Source organism: Chrysochloris asiatica, unplaced genomic scaffold, assembly GCF_000296735.1.
Source record: "Chrysochloris asiatica unplaced genomic scaffold, ChrAsi1.0 scaffold00173, whole genome shotgun sequence".
NCBI classification, from domain to species: domain Eukaryota; kingdom Metazoa; phylum Chordata; class Mammalia; order Afrosoricida; family Chrysochloridae; genus Chrysochloris; species Chrysochloris asiatica.
In genome coordinates, this window is record NW_006408691.1 from 220535 (window position 1) to 233637 (window position 13103).

The 13103-nt window shown below is 50.1% G+C and overlaps 1 protein-coding gene across 1 annotated transcript in view; it reads left to right on the forward strand.

Annotated features, from left to right (window-relative positions):
- The window catches only part of GATAD2A (GATA zinc finger domain containing 2A), a 36143-nt gene extending 28162 nt beyond the window's left edge, over positions 1-7981 (forward strand). The window contains exons 6-11 of the mRNA XM_006871692.1: positions 61-228; positions 2183-2456; positions 3899-4197; positions 4754-4828; positions 5118-5307; positions 7851-7981. Of these exons, the coding sequence (XP_006871754.1) occupies positions 61-228; positions 2183-2456; positions 3899-4197; positions 4754-4828; positions 5118-5307; positions 7851-7981 (1137 nt within the window). The remainder of the gene's footprint in view (positions 1-60; positions 229-2182; positions 2457-3898; positions 4198-4753; positions 4829-5117; positions 5308-7850) is intronic.
- The last annotated feature ends 5122 nt before the right edge of the window (positions 7982-13103 follow it).

Here is a 13103-nt window from a genome sequence, read left to right on the forward strand (position 1 = left end):
TCCTCCATCATTTGGAATGAATTTCTGATATCCTCCCCACAATACTCCTTCCGCCCCTAGCAAATCCACAACATCCGACAGCATTCTGGAACAGGGCCACCCCCACTGCTCCTGGCCCCCCGGGCATCTGTGCCCAGTGTGCAGATCCAGGGACAGAGAATCATCCAGCAGGGCCTGATCCGAGTCGCCAACGTTCCCAATGCTGGTTTGCTCGTCAACATCCCCCAGGTGAGGGAGTGTGTGCTGGGGTCAGTGATGTCTGTTGGGACCATTGTGAGCAGGGGTCTTATCCAGACTGCCCTTGAGGAAGAGTGTGTGGCAGCCAGGTGGGAAGGAGATGAGAGCGGTCAAGGGGCTTATAGGTGAGGTAGGATGCAGACTTGAAGAGAAGTTGCCGTGGGATGGGCAAAAAAAAAAAGGACGGTTAGGGTTGAGGGTAGGATGTACTCACCTGTCCCTCAGGATGAGAGTGGGATGTTCACTGATCTGTTGGGGATGGGGGGTGGAAGGGGGGGAACTATAGGTTTCAGAAGAGAGTTGAAGTGAGGTATCCAGGACCTGAGCTGCCCCCTGCTGCTGTACTGCCACCCCACTTCTACTCCCCCTCCCATCCTGCTGCTCCTGTTGGCTCGGGTCCTTTGGGCGGAGCACCCCTTTGTTCTGCTGAGTGCCTAAGAGGGAAGTGCGTCTGCAGATGTTCCTATGGAGCCAGCATGTCTATTCTTAGCAGTGTGCCCCCTCACCTTTGTGCCCAGCTTCAGTGATAGGGCGGTCCATCCCCTCCCACTCACAGCAGCCAGCATGTGACAGACACGTGGAATGACTGGGTGCTGGCTTTGCTGACAGGCTAGTTTGTTCTCCCGTATTTCTCTGGAGCAGTACACTCTTGCCACGGCAGCTGGAACCTATCACCACCCTAGCCACATCAGATGGAGTCAGGGCCATGGTGGACTACTAGCTCTGCGTGGGCTTTGGTCCTTTGAGGTCGGGTGCACATGCAAATAACCTCCTATCACAGAGGTGTCTGGACAGGACCTGACCTGCCAAAATTCAGAGCACCGTGAACTATAACCCTACACTTCCTGTGAGCAGATCTTGTTCCAGGCCTTGGTGTGTAGAAAGCAGGAGGGGACAGGATGAGTGGAGAGGGATCTGCTCCCATGGACTAGGGAGGCAGAGGCCCTCTGGCTGCTGATACTTATATATAGGTGTTACGCTCTGTGTCACGTCCTGCTCCTGTCTGAAGCAGTGGGGTCTGGGAAAGGCCAGAGTGTAGTATGTGCAAATCTGTAGACATACCCTTCTTTTTGCCTGAGGATAGTGTCTGTGTTGTTGTTGGTGGTGGTGGTGGTATTGTGTGCCATCTGGTAGGTTCCAACTCATCACAGCACTGTATAGGGTTTCCAAAGCTGTAGATCTTAATGGGAGCAGGAAACCTCATCTTTCTCCTGTGGAGCAACTAATAAATTTGAATTGCTGACCTTGTGGTTAGCAGCCCAACTCATAACCGACTACACTACCAGGGCTCCTTGAAGATAGTGTGTGTCTCTCTCCAGATCTTCGGAAGGGTTTTTAGCTCCTTTAGCTGAAGGTGCTGCCCTAACCAATTGTGGGTTTCAGTGAGAGTGTGGTATACAGTGTCTGGGGATGGGTGTGGATTAAAATAAGGGTTCCCAGTGAGAGCCAGCCATGGACTTGGAAAAGAGAATGAACTATTGCTGGGAGGAAGAGAGCTAGGGGCCAGGGATTGGGCCTGGAACTGCTTCCCTTAGTTTTGCTGTCCCTGCAAGGGCACATGAGATCAGACGTTTGTTCATCTCTTAAATATACCCTCACCAAACTGCTTCATGCCTTTGTCAGGGGAGAAACACCTGTCACACACCTGTGAGGATTCACACCTGAGGGTGGTAGAAGGTGGCGTCTTGGGAGTACATAGGTCAGCATGTGCTGGGTTATGTATTTTAAATGGGTGCATTTTACTGTGACGTTGTGCCACAGATGAATGAGTTTGATGCTGCTTCCCTGGGCTTGCAAGTTTTGTGAATCCATTGGAAGTCACGAGATTTGGAGGGGTTTGAAGGATTGTTGGCACACACTCCTGGCAGCATTCTTGAGTAGCAGGAACTCCTGGGCGCACTGCTTTGATGTGTCCACACTCCTGACTGGCGTCTTCTCCCCAAAGGCCTCCCCAGCATCACTGAAAGGGACGACAGCCACCTCTGCCAGCACCACCACCACTGGTACTGCAACCGCAGCCTCTCCTGGTGATTCCCCAGCTAGTCGTCAAGCAGCCGCCAAGCTTGCTTTGCGCAAACAGCTGGAGAAGACACTGCTGGAGATCCCTCCTCCCAAGCCCCCTGCCCCTGAGATGAGTTTCCTGCCTAGTGCTGCCAACAATGAGTTCATCTACCTGGTGGGTCTAGAGGAGGTGGTGCAGAACCTGCTGGAGACGCAAGGTGAATGGGGACCTGGGCAGGATAAGGGGGAGGGGCCAGATCAGAGGATGGAGACTCAAAAGGGATAGGAAAACAGAATGAGACAGGGAACCCTGGGCCAGGGTTGGGGGACCCTGAGTAGGGTGGAACAGAGGGAGGTGCTAGGGCAGGTGGCAATTTCCTCTGTGTGTCCTGAACATATTGTGAGTTTGGGTCACAAGAACATGGTGTTGTCCTTGGTTCCCTGCCTGCTGTGGTTTTAGGTAACTTGTTTGCTCTGGACACACCCAGTGAGGCTCAAGCCCTAAGCTTTTGTCCACATTGGCCTGTGATAGTGGTGGTCTGCTGGAGGGAATATGGAGGCATGTCCTTGAGAGGCTGGCCAGCACTTCCTCTGGGCTCCAGGCAGGTGCAGGACAGACACTCTGTGCCTCTGGAAGGGACACCAGTGCCAGGTGGACTCCGTTTGCCCTTTTGAAGCTGCTGTAGAGCACAGCTATGTCCTTGGGGGTTTTAGGAATGGAAAGATACAGGCAGTGACGGAGAGAAGTGGGGTCTAAGGTTGAGACTAAGACAGCATCTGCCTAAGACAAGTCAGGGTCTCTTTTGGGGATTCAGACCCCAGAAAGCTGCAACTTCCCCAGTTCCTTTGGTCTCTGCTGACAGGATGGTGTATGTAGAGAGGGAAGCGCCTCTTGTCTGCCAGATGGTCCTGGGCAAGGCCCAGCTGGGATACAGGGGCAGGTGTGGGTGATACGGTGACCAGGGGTCCCCTGTCTAGCCTCTTTCCCAGTGTTTTGGGTTCCTGGTTCAGGGCCTTGTGAGGCATGTTGCATCTGGGCATCACAGAGGCCTGGCCCAAACAAAGTCTGGGGTTTTAGGCAAGATTGTGTCTTGGATCCTGAGATTCAGATCCAGGACAGTGGATACCTGGACAGCCCTCATGGATTTGTTGGTGAATCTCTCCCCACAAACACTTCAGGCTCGTACTTACAGAGGGATTGGGTATCTAGAAGATGGCTCTGACCAATCCACAGAGGCATTTCCCCCCACAGCAGTCACTGTTGTCTGGACCTGAATACTACTGAGCCACTGTAACCAGCTCCAAGATGAGGGGCCTGGGTGACTGGGGGGGTGGGTGGGGGGAGGCTGTAGGGGTGAGGTCTGCCCTGCTCTGGTGACAGTTTAATGGCACTACAGAGAGCTAGGACACCACCTATGCTACCACAGTGTTCCATGCTACATTTGTGGAGAGTGGATCAGAGCTCTATGGAGAGTAAATTCCACAGAGGTTTCACCCACAGGGTTTTCTATTATTCAGCTTTGTTTCGGTAGCAGAGATCACTATCCCTGGAACAGAGTTGGTACTCGATATGTATTCACCAAGCGGGTGCTGTGGTCTGCCCTGGGTCAGGATCTTTCACACTATGCCTCCAGCCCTGACTCAAGTCTCCTCCTCCTAGCGGGCAAGGCGTCGGCTGCTGCATCACTGCTATCCCGGGAGCCCTACATGTGTGCACAGTGCAAGACAGACTTCACCTGCCGCTGGCGTGAAGAGAAGGGTGGTGCCATCATGTGTGAAACCTGCATGACCTCCAGCCAGAAGCGGGCACTCAAGGTGGAGCACACGAGCCGGCTGAAGGCTGCCTTCGTGAAGGCACTACAACAGGAGCAGGAGATGGAGCAGCGGCTGCTGCAGCAGGGCCCACCCACACAGACCAAGGCAGAGCCCACCACCGCACCACATCCTGCGCTCAAGCAGGTGAGCCTGGGCCCTTGGTGCTTGGGATACATAGGCCGCCTGTGGCTATACCTCCTTGGAAGGGAACCGCCCCAGCAGGCAAGATGCTCCGGGTGCTTCCATCTACTCAGCCAGCACTCATCCGCCTGATTGTCAGCTGCGGGTTTAAATTGCACTTAATGGTGGCGTTTGACAGTGAAAACACTAATTTGCAGTTTCTTTAAGTTTTTTGGCTTTTATTTGCAGCATGTGAGCTCAGAGTGCTTCTTATCTGAAAGAACTTTTCTGAGAGCTACAGTGAAACACAAAGCAGACATCTGTAGGGAACGTCTGGGCCAGACAAGTTTGAAATACAGTCCTCTGGGGTCTTTTTATCATTTGCTTTCCCCTCATAGATCTGAAGCTGCCTGTGGGCAATTTCTGTCTTCCTGAAGCTGTTTCTCCATCTCTAAAAATGTCTTCTCAAGCCCTAGGTGGCACCTTTCTCCTTTAGGAAGCAGCCTATCCTGCATGGATGGGCCATGCGTGCCATTCGGATGGCGCTGTTGATCTTGATCTCAACTCCCCATCTGTGTAGGTCATTAAGCCCCGGCGTAAAGCGGCGTTCCGTTCAGGAGAGGCCCGCAACTGGAGTAACGGGGCCGAGCTACAGGTCAGCATTGAGGCCCGGGGCTGCTGCCCATCTGCCCCGCACCGCACCACCAATTAGCCCACATGCCCATGGCTAACCTGCCGACTGCCACCCGCTTTGTTCATCTGTCTGTCTGTCCCCGTCCTGACTCCCCTCGGTGTAATCTGGTTTTGGACTCTAGGGACCCCGCATGGGTGGGAAGCGGTTGGACAGAGCAAGGAGAGGTTGCGCTGAGCTTCATGCCCTCTGCGGCCCCCCTGGCTCCAGCCCCCGCTCATGCCTCTAAGCCTGTGTCCCTCTTTCCTTCCAGGTCTCTAGCCAGCTGTCTCGGGGTCCTGCCACAACAGCCCGCAGTGTCCTGCACACCTTCAGCCAGTCTCCCAAACTGCAGAACACAGCTGCAGCCCTAGCCACCAGGACTGGCAAGCATTCCGAAAGGGCCATGGGTGCTGGCAAGGGCAGTGCCACTCCTGGCTGGAAGAAGGCAGCTCTGAGCGCAGGTGGGTGTGCTAAACTCTGTTGCCCTTTCTGTCTTTCCTTCACAGAGAAACACTGCACATGGGCACAGACGAGCCCAGCTTCATATTTCTGTCTACTGATTGTGTACCCTAAATGCACAGTGCCCCCAAATGTACCAACACTTGCTATGTGAACACCTACCTCACAGACTCACAGTACCAACTCCAGTGCCTTTCTTTTTATATATATATATATATGATTCATAAATATGTAACATTTGAATATTTCACATCAGAAACATATATATATGTTTTATTATGAATTATGTGATAGTTTACATGGGAGACATTAGTTTTATATTCATCCTATTATATGTCGTTTCATTGCCATAGTTACAACTCCTCCATGCATCATCAACCAACCAAAGGGTTGTACACTACAAGTCTGCCCCCCAGTTGTCAGCACACAGCCCTTCTCCCTCTCTCGGTATAAAGTCCCCAGCTGCTTCATCTCTTCACATCATCATCTCTGCCTTCATCTCAGCCATCACTGCTTCTCGGGGTAGGGTCCCACTCTCCACTTTTCTTCCTTGATGGTCCCTGGGACCTCTTCTTCTAGACTGAAAAGTTAATCCCTCCCCTCCTTGCTACAAAATGTCTACCTTTACATTTCCAACCCTCACAGTCAGTCCTGACAACAGTTAATACTGTATCACAACAGACCTGTCCACATTTCCTTTCATCAGCCCTGCCTAGACAGATTGTATAGTAGTACTCAGTGGAGATTCTAACTTCCTCCACGCCCTCTGGATCTAGAGTCCCTCTTGAAAACTTCTAAGCCAGTGACTTCTTGCCTTTGTAGTCCCCATTTTGGGTAGCCAATGTCCAAGTTGCCCATCCCTGTTACTCTGGGTATGGAGGGGGTGTCCAGTGCCTTTCTTGGCCACAATTCCCACCTGCTTCTTTGTTCTGGTGTCTTCAGTGATACCGAAACTCACACCTAGTGCCTCTTGTCCCCCCACAAAGTGTCCCATTGCTCCCCACCCTCAATCTGTGATGTGTTTGGTGATACAAGTTCCAAAACAGAACAGTGAAGCAGAGAAGAGGCACCAGAGGTTGGGCAAAAAGGCTTCCAGATCCAAGGAAGGGGGTGTGATGTCTGTGTACCCTTTCCACCACAACTTCATTGTCTGTGCTTGTCCTGTTGGTTTTCTTTGGTCCCAGCATTAAGACAGGGGTTACATACTCCTTGTGTGTTCCCCCAAAAAACAGGACAACAGAAGAGGCACAGTAAAGAGCTTGCTGCAATAGTAGCATGTGTCCCTGTGTGTCTTTGCATGTCCTCATAGGATGATGTGTTGTCACGCATGGGCCCTATCCTATGAGAACTGGGAAAGCAAGCTGACACAGGACAGACTCTAAGAGGGCTGGTATGTGCACAGGAAGGAGAGGGGTCTAGTCTGATCAGTGAGGCTGCATCCTGGAGTTTAGGAACCTAAACTACAGGGCCAGTGCTTGGTATATGTGGCACAGGCACAGACTCTTGGTGGCCAGGTATTTGCTTTGCGACTGTGACTGTGTTTGAGGTCAGTGGGGAACCAGTGTGTGCACTTGCAAGTATGAAGGAGTAGGCAGGTAGGGTGTGAGAGAAGAGTCATTGGAGCAGCATCTCCCCACAGGAATCCCAGGGCGTCCATAGTCCTCCCCCCAAGGTTACAGCTGTTGCTGATGGACAAGCTTAGAATGACATGATCAATGAACATGGGCTCCAAGTGTCCCCAAGACACTTTTTCCACAAATATTTTAATGTCACCAGAGAATACTCTGGGGATAGATGGTTGATGGTGACTGTGATCCTCTCTGCATCAGTATGGAGGGACCTTCCTCCTCACCAGGCCCAAAACTATGTGTATGGAGGGGTCTTTTTCTTATTTTTTGAATATGAAAGTACCACAGGCTCCTTGTCGAGATACAGAACATCTGAGTGTGTTGCACTTCGATGCTGTGTGCAAGATGTCTTGTCTTGTTTCCTCTTAATGCTTCTGTGAAGATTTATTGTGCTGTTCAAGATCCTTCAAGGCTATGCTTGTCCTCTGTGATGGCCATGCCCCATTGTCAGCATGACTTACCCTATTGACAGGTTGTGTACGGGCCTCTATGGCCACATGGGGACAGCTTTGGTTAGACAATGAGAATTGGAGAAGTGATTCATCTCTGGCTGTTGCCCCATGTGTGGGAGTTGGGCAGGCACAATGTGGGTGACAGCCAGTGTAGCCTGGGTACTTTTCAGAAAGGTCATACTGTGACCTCATTGTGGGCCTCCCCTTGGTCATTTGTAGTCTGGATCTGTCAGTGCGCTCTTCTTGTAGTGATACATCCTGTGCTCCATGGGGCTTGCTTTCTAGCTGGGGATGAACAAGGAGGGATTAAGTCACTTCTTAGGAGATTTGACTAGTGAACCTGTGGCTCTGCTAAGGGTTCTTGAAGGTGGGGTGCTCCTGGGTTAGGGGTTCCAGTGGCAGCTGGACTGACCCCACAGTGCCATGTTCTTTCTGACTCGGGATGCTATATGCTTTTTGTTGCAGGAGGGGCCCTTGCCTTTGTCAGTCCGAGCCTGGCAGTGCACAAGGCATCCTCAGCCGTTGATCGCCAACGGGAGTACCTTCTTGACATGATCCCTCCACGCTCCATCCCCCAGTCGGCCACATGGAAATAGTGGAGACCTGCCTCCCTTCTCCCTCTCCCCACATGGCTGCCTCTGCCAAGAAGGACCACGCCAACCTCTCCTCTGCCTGGGAGATGCTGCTGCTAAGTGCGGTCGCCAAGGAAGTGACCTGAGACGTTGCAGAGCCTATGCAGCACAACACAGGGCAAGGAGGACTCTGCCTGGAGGGGACAGCGCAGTTTTCTCCCTTCCTCTCTTTGCCTTTAGTTTGCTGTCACCAGCAGAGAAGCGGACCCAGGGGCTGGTTCTGCATCGCCTCCCCAACCCCACTCCGGTTCCTGGTAGGCGTGATCTGGGACATGACACAGAGTGTGAGAACGACCAACCCAATGCTGAACAGGTGGCCACTGCTCTGCTTCCCAACCCTGGTACCCTCCATCGCAGCAGTCTGTCACTTGACATATCTTCAATCACCTCACAATGATGGAGTTGAAAGTAAGCTGCCAGGTCCTGATGGCATAGCGTCTGACCCATGCCCAGGTGTCAGGCAGCTGGTAGCCCAAGACTAGACCGACCCCACAGGAAGCCCTCCACTGCTGCTCATTCAATGACCCCAGGACCCTTTTACTCAGCAGAACAAATGAACCCAGGTTCACTGGAGACCAGGCATTTGGACACACTGCTGGGAAGAAGGGAAAACGGGCGCAGGCCCAGGATCTTGGCTGGGAAACAGAAGGGGTTGCTGTTTTTGTTTTTGTTTGTTTGTTTTATTTTATTAAATTTTCTCCTTTTCTTTTCCTACTGATTTTGATGGAATCATACACTGCCCTGACCGTGAAATACTGTCAGGGTGCATGTGATAGGTGTATCCTTGGTCAGGGACCAGCCCAGGTTCTTCTGTACCCATGCCCCCAATTTCAGCGTGGACAGTCTAGTCTAGAAACTTTTCCTTACAGCAGGGGTGCCGTTGTGGGTCATCCTCAGGTTTTGCTACCCCTTAGCATCCACAGAAATGTCTTTAGAAAGTTCATATCTGCTCTTAGTTCTGGTTTTGTTTTTCCTCCTGCTCTTTAAAGCCAGGCTCCACGGAGACAGGTGAAGCTGCACACAGCCTCCCCACAAAGGCAGCCCAGCCCTGGTCTGTTCCTGACCGTAGCTGGAAACTTAATTTAGACCCTTATTTTGCAGGGCCCCCTCCTTCAAACACAACTATTACTGTAATAAAAGCTCATGTAACGTCTTTTCTCCTGTTGTGTGAATAATGTCAGTGTTTAGGAAACATTTTTTTATGGCAGTAGGAGACCGAGTTTTTTGCAAAAGGTTCTAATTTTTTGTTAGGTAAAACCCCAAATTTCTCACTTGGTTTTTGTTTTGAGCATACCGCTTTGAAGGGCCGATGAGGGGAGGGCAGGGCAGGGTGACCTTCCTCCCGAGGTCTAGGGGTTTGTGGGAGAAAAGGAGGGATGTCAGTTAACATTCAGGAGGGAGTAAAGAGGGTGTGTTTTTATACCCAAAAATCTAAAGAATATGCAAGCATTTCTATTCTTCGCATTTTTCTGTGTGCCTGGCAAATAAATACCTATCTTATACGACCCTGAGCTGTTGGCCCTCTCTGTTCACGCCATGGGCCAGATGCTTGAGTCCTGAGGAGCACTCAGTGGCCCTCCCATGGGAACAACTAACCTTACTCTATGCAGAGAAGTGGCACGGCATCACCTTGCAGCACCATGCATGGGCCAGGAAGCGTGCTCCCTGAGTCTGTGATGAAGGCCACCAGCCCCATCAACCTCACTTCCTCCATCGTGCTCAGGAACCGTCATTGCTCCGAGCTCGTAGGACGTCCCTCCTGGGCTTGGGGCTTGGACAGACTTTGTGAGTTTAGTACAAACTGTTGACCCCTCCAGAGGGAGGGGTGTCTCAGGCAGAAGGGATGGGCAGCTAGGGGCCTGGCTCTGCCCTCCACCCCTCGGCCACTCTGATCAGGGACGACATACTGTGACGTACGGTAGCTTTTTTTTTTTTTTTTAAAGGGGCAAGAATGTAAGTCGCCTTAATCTTTAGTTCATTTCTGCTACCTTGAAATTCCCACCCCCTTTTTTTCGTTATTTCCTTTTGTAATGTAATTTCTGTTATACAAAGCCCCAGATCACAGGTGGCGCTGTGATGAAATTTATGTTCTAGGACAAGACATTAAATACCTCTCGTGGTAGGGGTTTGAACAAGCTGTTGGAAAGCACGCAGGTTAGTGTTACAGGTGTCACCCAGCAGTGCAGAGCTCACCCCTTGAGATTGCTACAGTTCTTGTAGTCTCCAAGAGCTTGCAGGGAGCCCAAAATGACAAGTGACCAACTATTGTGATGGTCCCAAATACCTGTCACAAACACCTGGTAGCAACTGGACACCAACAAAATACTGCCATGCTATTTGAGTAAAATCCCTCTCACCTGGATTAATTTTGGGGGAGGGGGTTGTCGTGTAGAAGACTGTGCGTGTACACAGATAAACATGTACCCACTTGGAGCTCCCACATCTCTGACCATCTGGCCTCATTAAAAGGTTCCAGTCAGCAGTATCCTAGTATCAGAAAGCTTATCTTAGATAAGATTGTAGGTGATGGGAGCTACTGTCAGTTCTGTTGTCCTAGTACAGGGGACAAGAGGCTCCTGGTCCTCTCAGGAATCTCTGTAGCCCACACACAGCTCTCCTGTTGTATGGAGACACACAGGGAGGAATTTTCTATATACATATACAAATAAATACCTGATTCAGAGGGATGTAAATAATGAAAGGTGGGCCTTGCTGCTCTTCCTCACAGTTTTTCTTTAATGCTGAGCTATGCTGTACAAGATGTTGCAGAAATAAATTGGACTAAGCTTTTTTAAAAACAATAAGCAACTTTTATATTCCTTTAACAGAGAAAGTGTAATAGACTGTTACACTAGTGCAGGGTATTTGGGGGCCTTAAGGGGGGAGGCTGTCACTTGTATTTATTGTGACTCTAAATCTTTGATAATAAAATGTTAAAAAAAAAAAAAAAATGTTTGGCACCAAACCGGAATAGATAGTTCCAATAAATGAGGACGCTGAAACTGATTATCTATGCGTTGTCATGAGGCAATTCTAGAATCTGAAGGACAATAAAGAAATGGATCCTGTATTGGCTGTATTTTTTTATCCTCAACCTTTTTTTTTTTTTTTTCAATTTGAAAATAACCACAAGTTGGAGAAGGGGACACAGGAGGGTGGGTGAGGGTCCCTCTCCAGTGGGTGGGAATGAACCCAAGACCTCACCTGTGCCTACCATCTCCAGGATCCTAAGAATAAAGCCTCCAACCTCCAACAATGAAAGAGTTTTCTGGCACTATTCACAGTGGGTGTCACTTTGGGAATCATTTCTATAGGATATGAAAAGCCAGATGCCTGTTTCAAGCACACAAGTCACCCAGGCTTCAGGAAATGGCCCAGGCACAAAGCCAGCTGTGAAATGAGCAGCAACTCCTGGGGACAAGTTTCTCAGACACATTTTAATTTTTTCATGAGAATTAGGACCACTTTGAAGTCCTGCTGTGGCTTTAGGATAAACACTGGATTGCTAACTGAAAGGTTGGCTATTCAAACCCACCAGCTGCGTCTTGGAAACCTTATACACTGTCACTATAGTCAGTATTGACTACAGCACTTAATTGCTTTGATTAATTTCATGGTGTATAAAATATCCTTTTAATCTTTTGTTTTTGCTGATTCTTGAGTCCTAGGGCCTGCCAATACCTTCCTGGCCCACACGGCCTCCTGTGGAAGCCAGGGATCCCATTTTACAGACAGATGTGGAAAGCTGGTTGAAAAGATGATAGAAACACCTTAGCCTGTCCAACTCTGTTTATGGGGTGGTACTTCCTGGGGGTTCAACCTTGTGACTTCGCTTACTTTTGTTGAGAGTGGATGTGAGTCATGGGCATCCATAGTCAGGCATCAAGCTCCTCAGATTAGTATAAATCCCGAGGCAAGTGTGGGCTGTGGGTGTCATTATGTTGGTAGTAGACCACTGGACCACAGCATCTTCTTCCACGAAATAGGATACCAGCCCTGATCCCTGGGATCCCAACCTCTCTAGTATCTGCTCATTTCCTTATAAGTGCTAATGAGAGGTATGAACTGAGAAAAGGTCCTGGGTGCTGGGGATAGGTATTGACAAAAGAGGAAAACACCTATGTATGAGGACAAGGAAGGAAAGCAGTGTCTGGAGGGGAGGGCCAGGTCTTGAACATAGATGGAGAAGTGCTCCGCGGGAGAAAGATGAGGCTTTCTGCTCCCATTAAGATTTACAGCTTCGGAAACCCTGTACAGGGTCGCTATGAGTCGGAACTGGCTCCATGGCACATAACAAACCATCAAGTCAGTTGACTCGGGGTGACCCATGTATGCTTGGTATTACTCCATAGGGTTTCCAAGACACTGAACTTTTGGAAGCATATCACCAGGCCTTCTTCTAAGATACCAGAATGGTACTTTAAATACTCAACTCTGGTAGTAGTTGAGCACTTAACAACTCCCATGGGCTAGGGTATAAATGGAGGCCCTTCAAATTTAACCATTGTTATTGTTATGTGCCATGAAGTCGGTTCCGATCCATAGCGACCCTGTACAGGGTTTCTAAAGCTGTAAATCTTTACAGGAGCAGAAAGCCTCATCTGTCTCCCACAGACCAGCTGGTAGTTTTGAACTGCTGACCTTGCAGTTCACCGCAGCCCAATTCGTAATCACTATGCTACCAGAGGCCGGGTTTTCAGTCTCTGTTAAAATTCACCCAGGATCTAAGGGCAAGGCCCATCCCCACTCAGCAGCCATTATATGAGGTGAAGACCACAATCTATAAAGTTGAGTGGGGAGGAGAGCTGGCACTCCATCTCTAGGGCCACGGGGACAAGGGGTGAGTAAGGAGTAGAACCTAGCCAGACCCACAAGTCCAACAGCTCTCTCAGGGACCGCAGGACTCCAATGGAGGAAGTAGAAAGGATTAGGGTTAGAGAGACATTTACCATACACCCCGACAGCTGCTGTGACCAAACCCAGAAACCTCATCTCTCCCAGGCTGGCTCTTTCAGGACTCTGCTCAAGTGATGTTGCTGTTCCCTCCCTGAACTCACCCACTGTCGACTTAGCACAATTTACTATC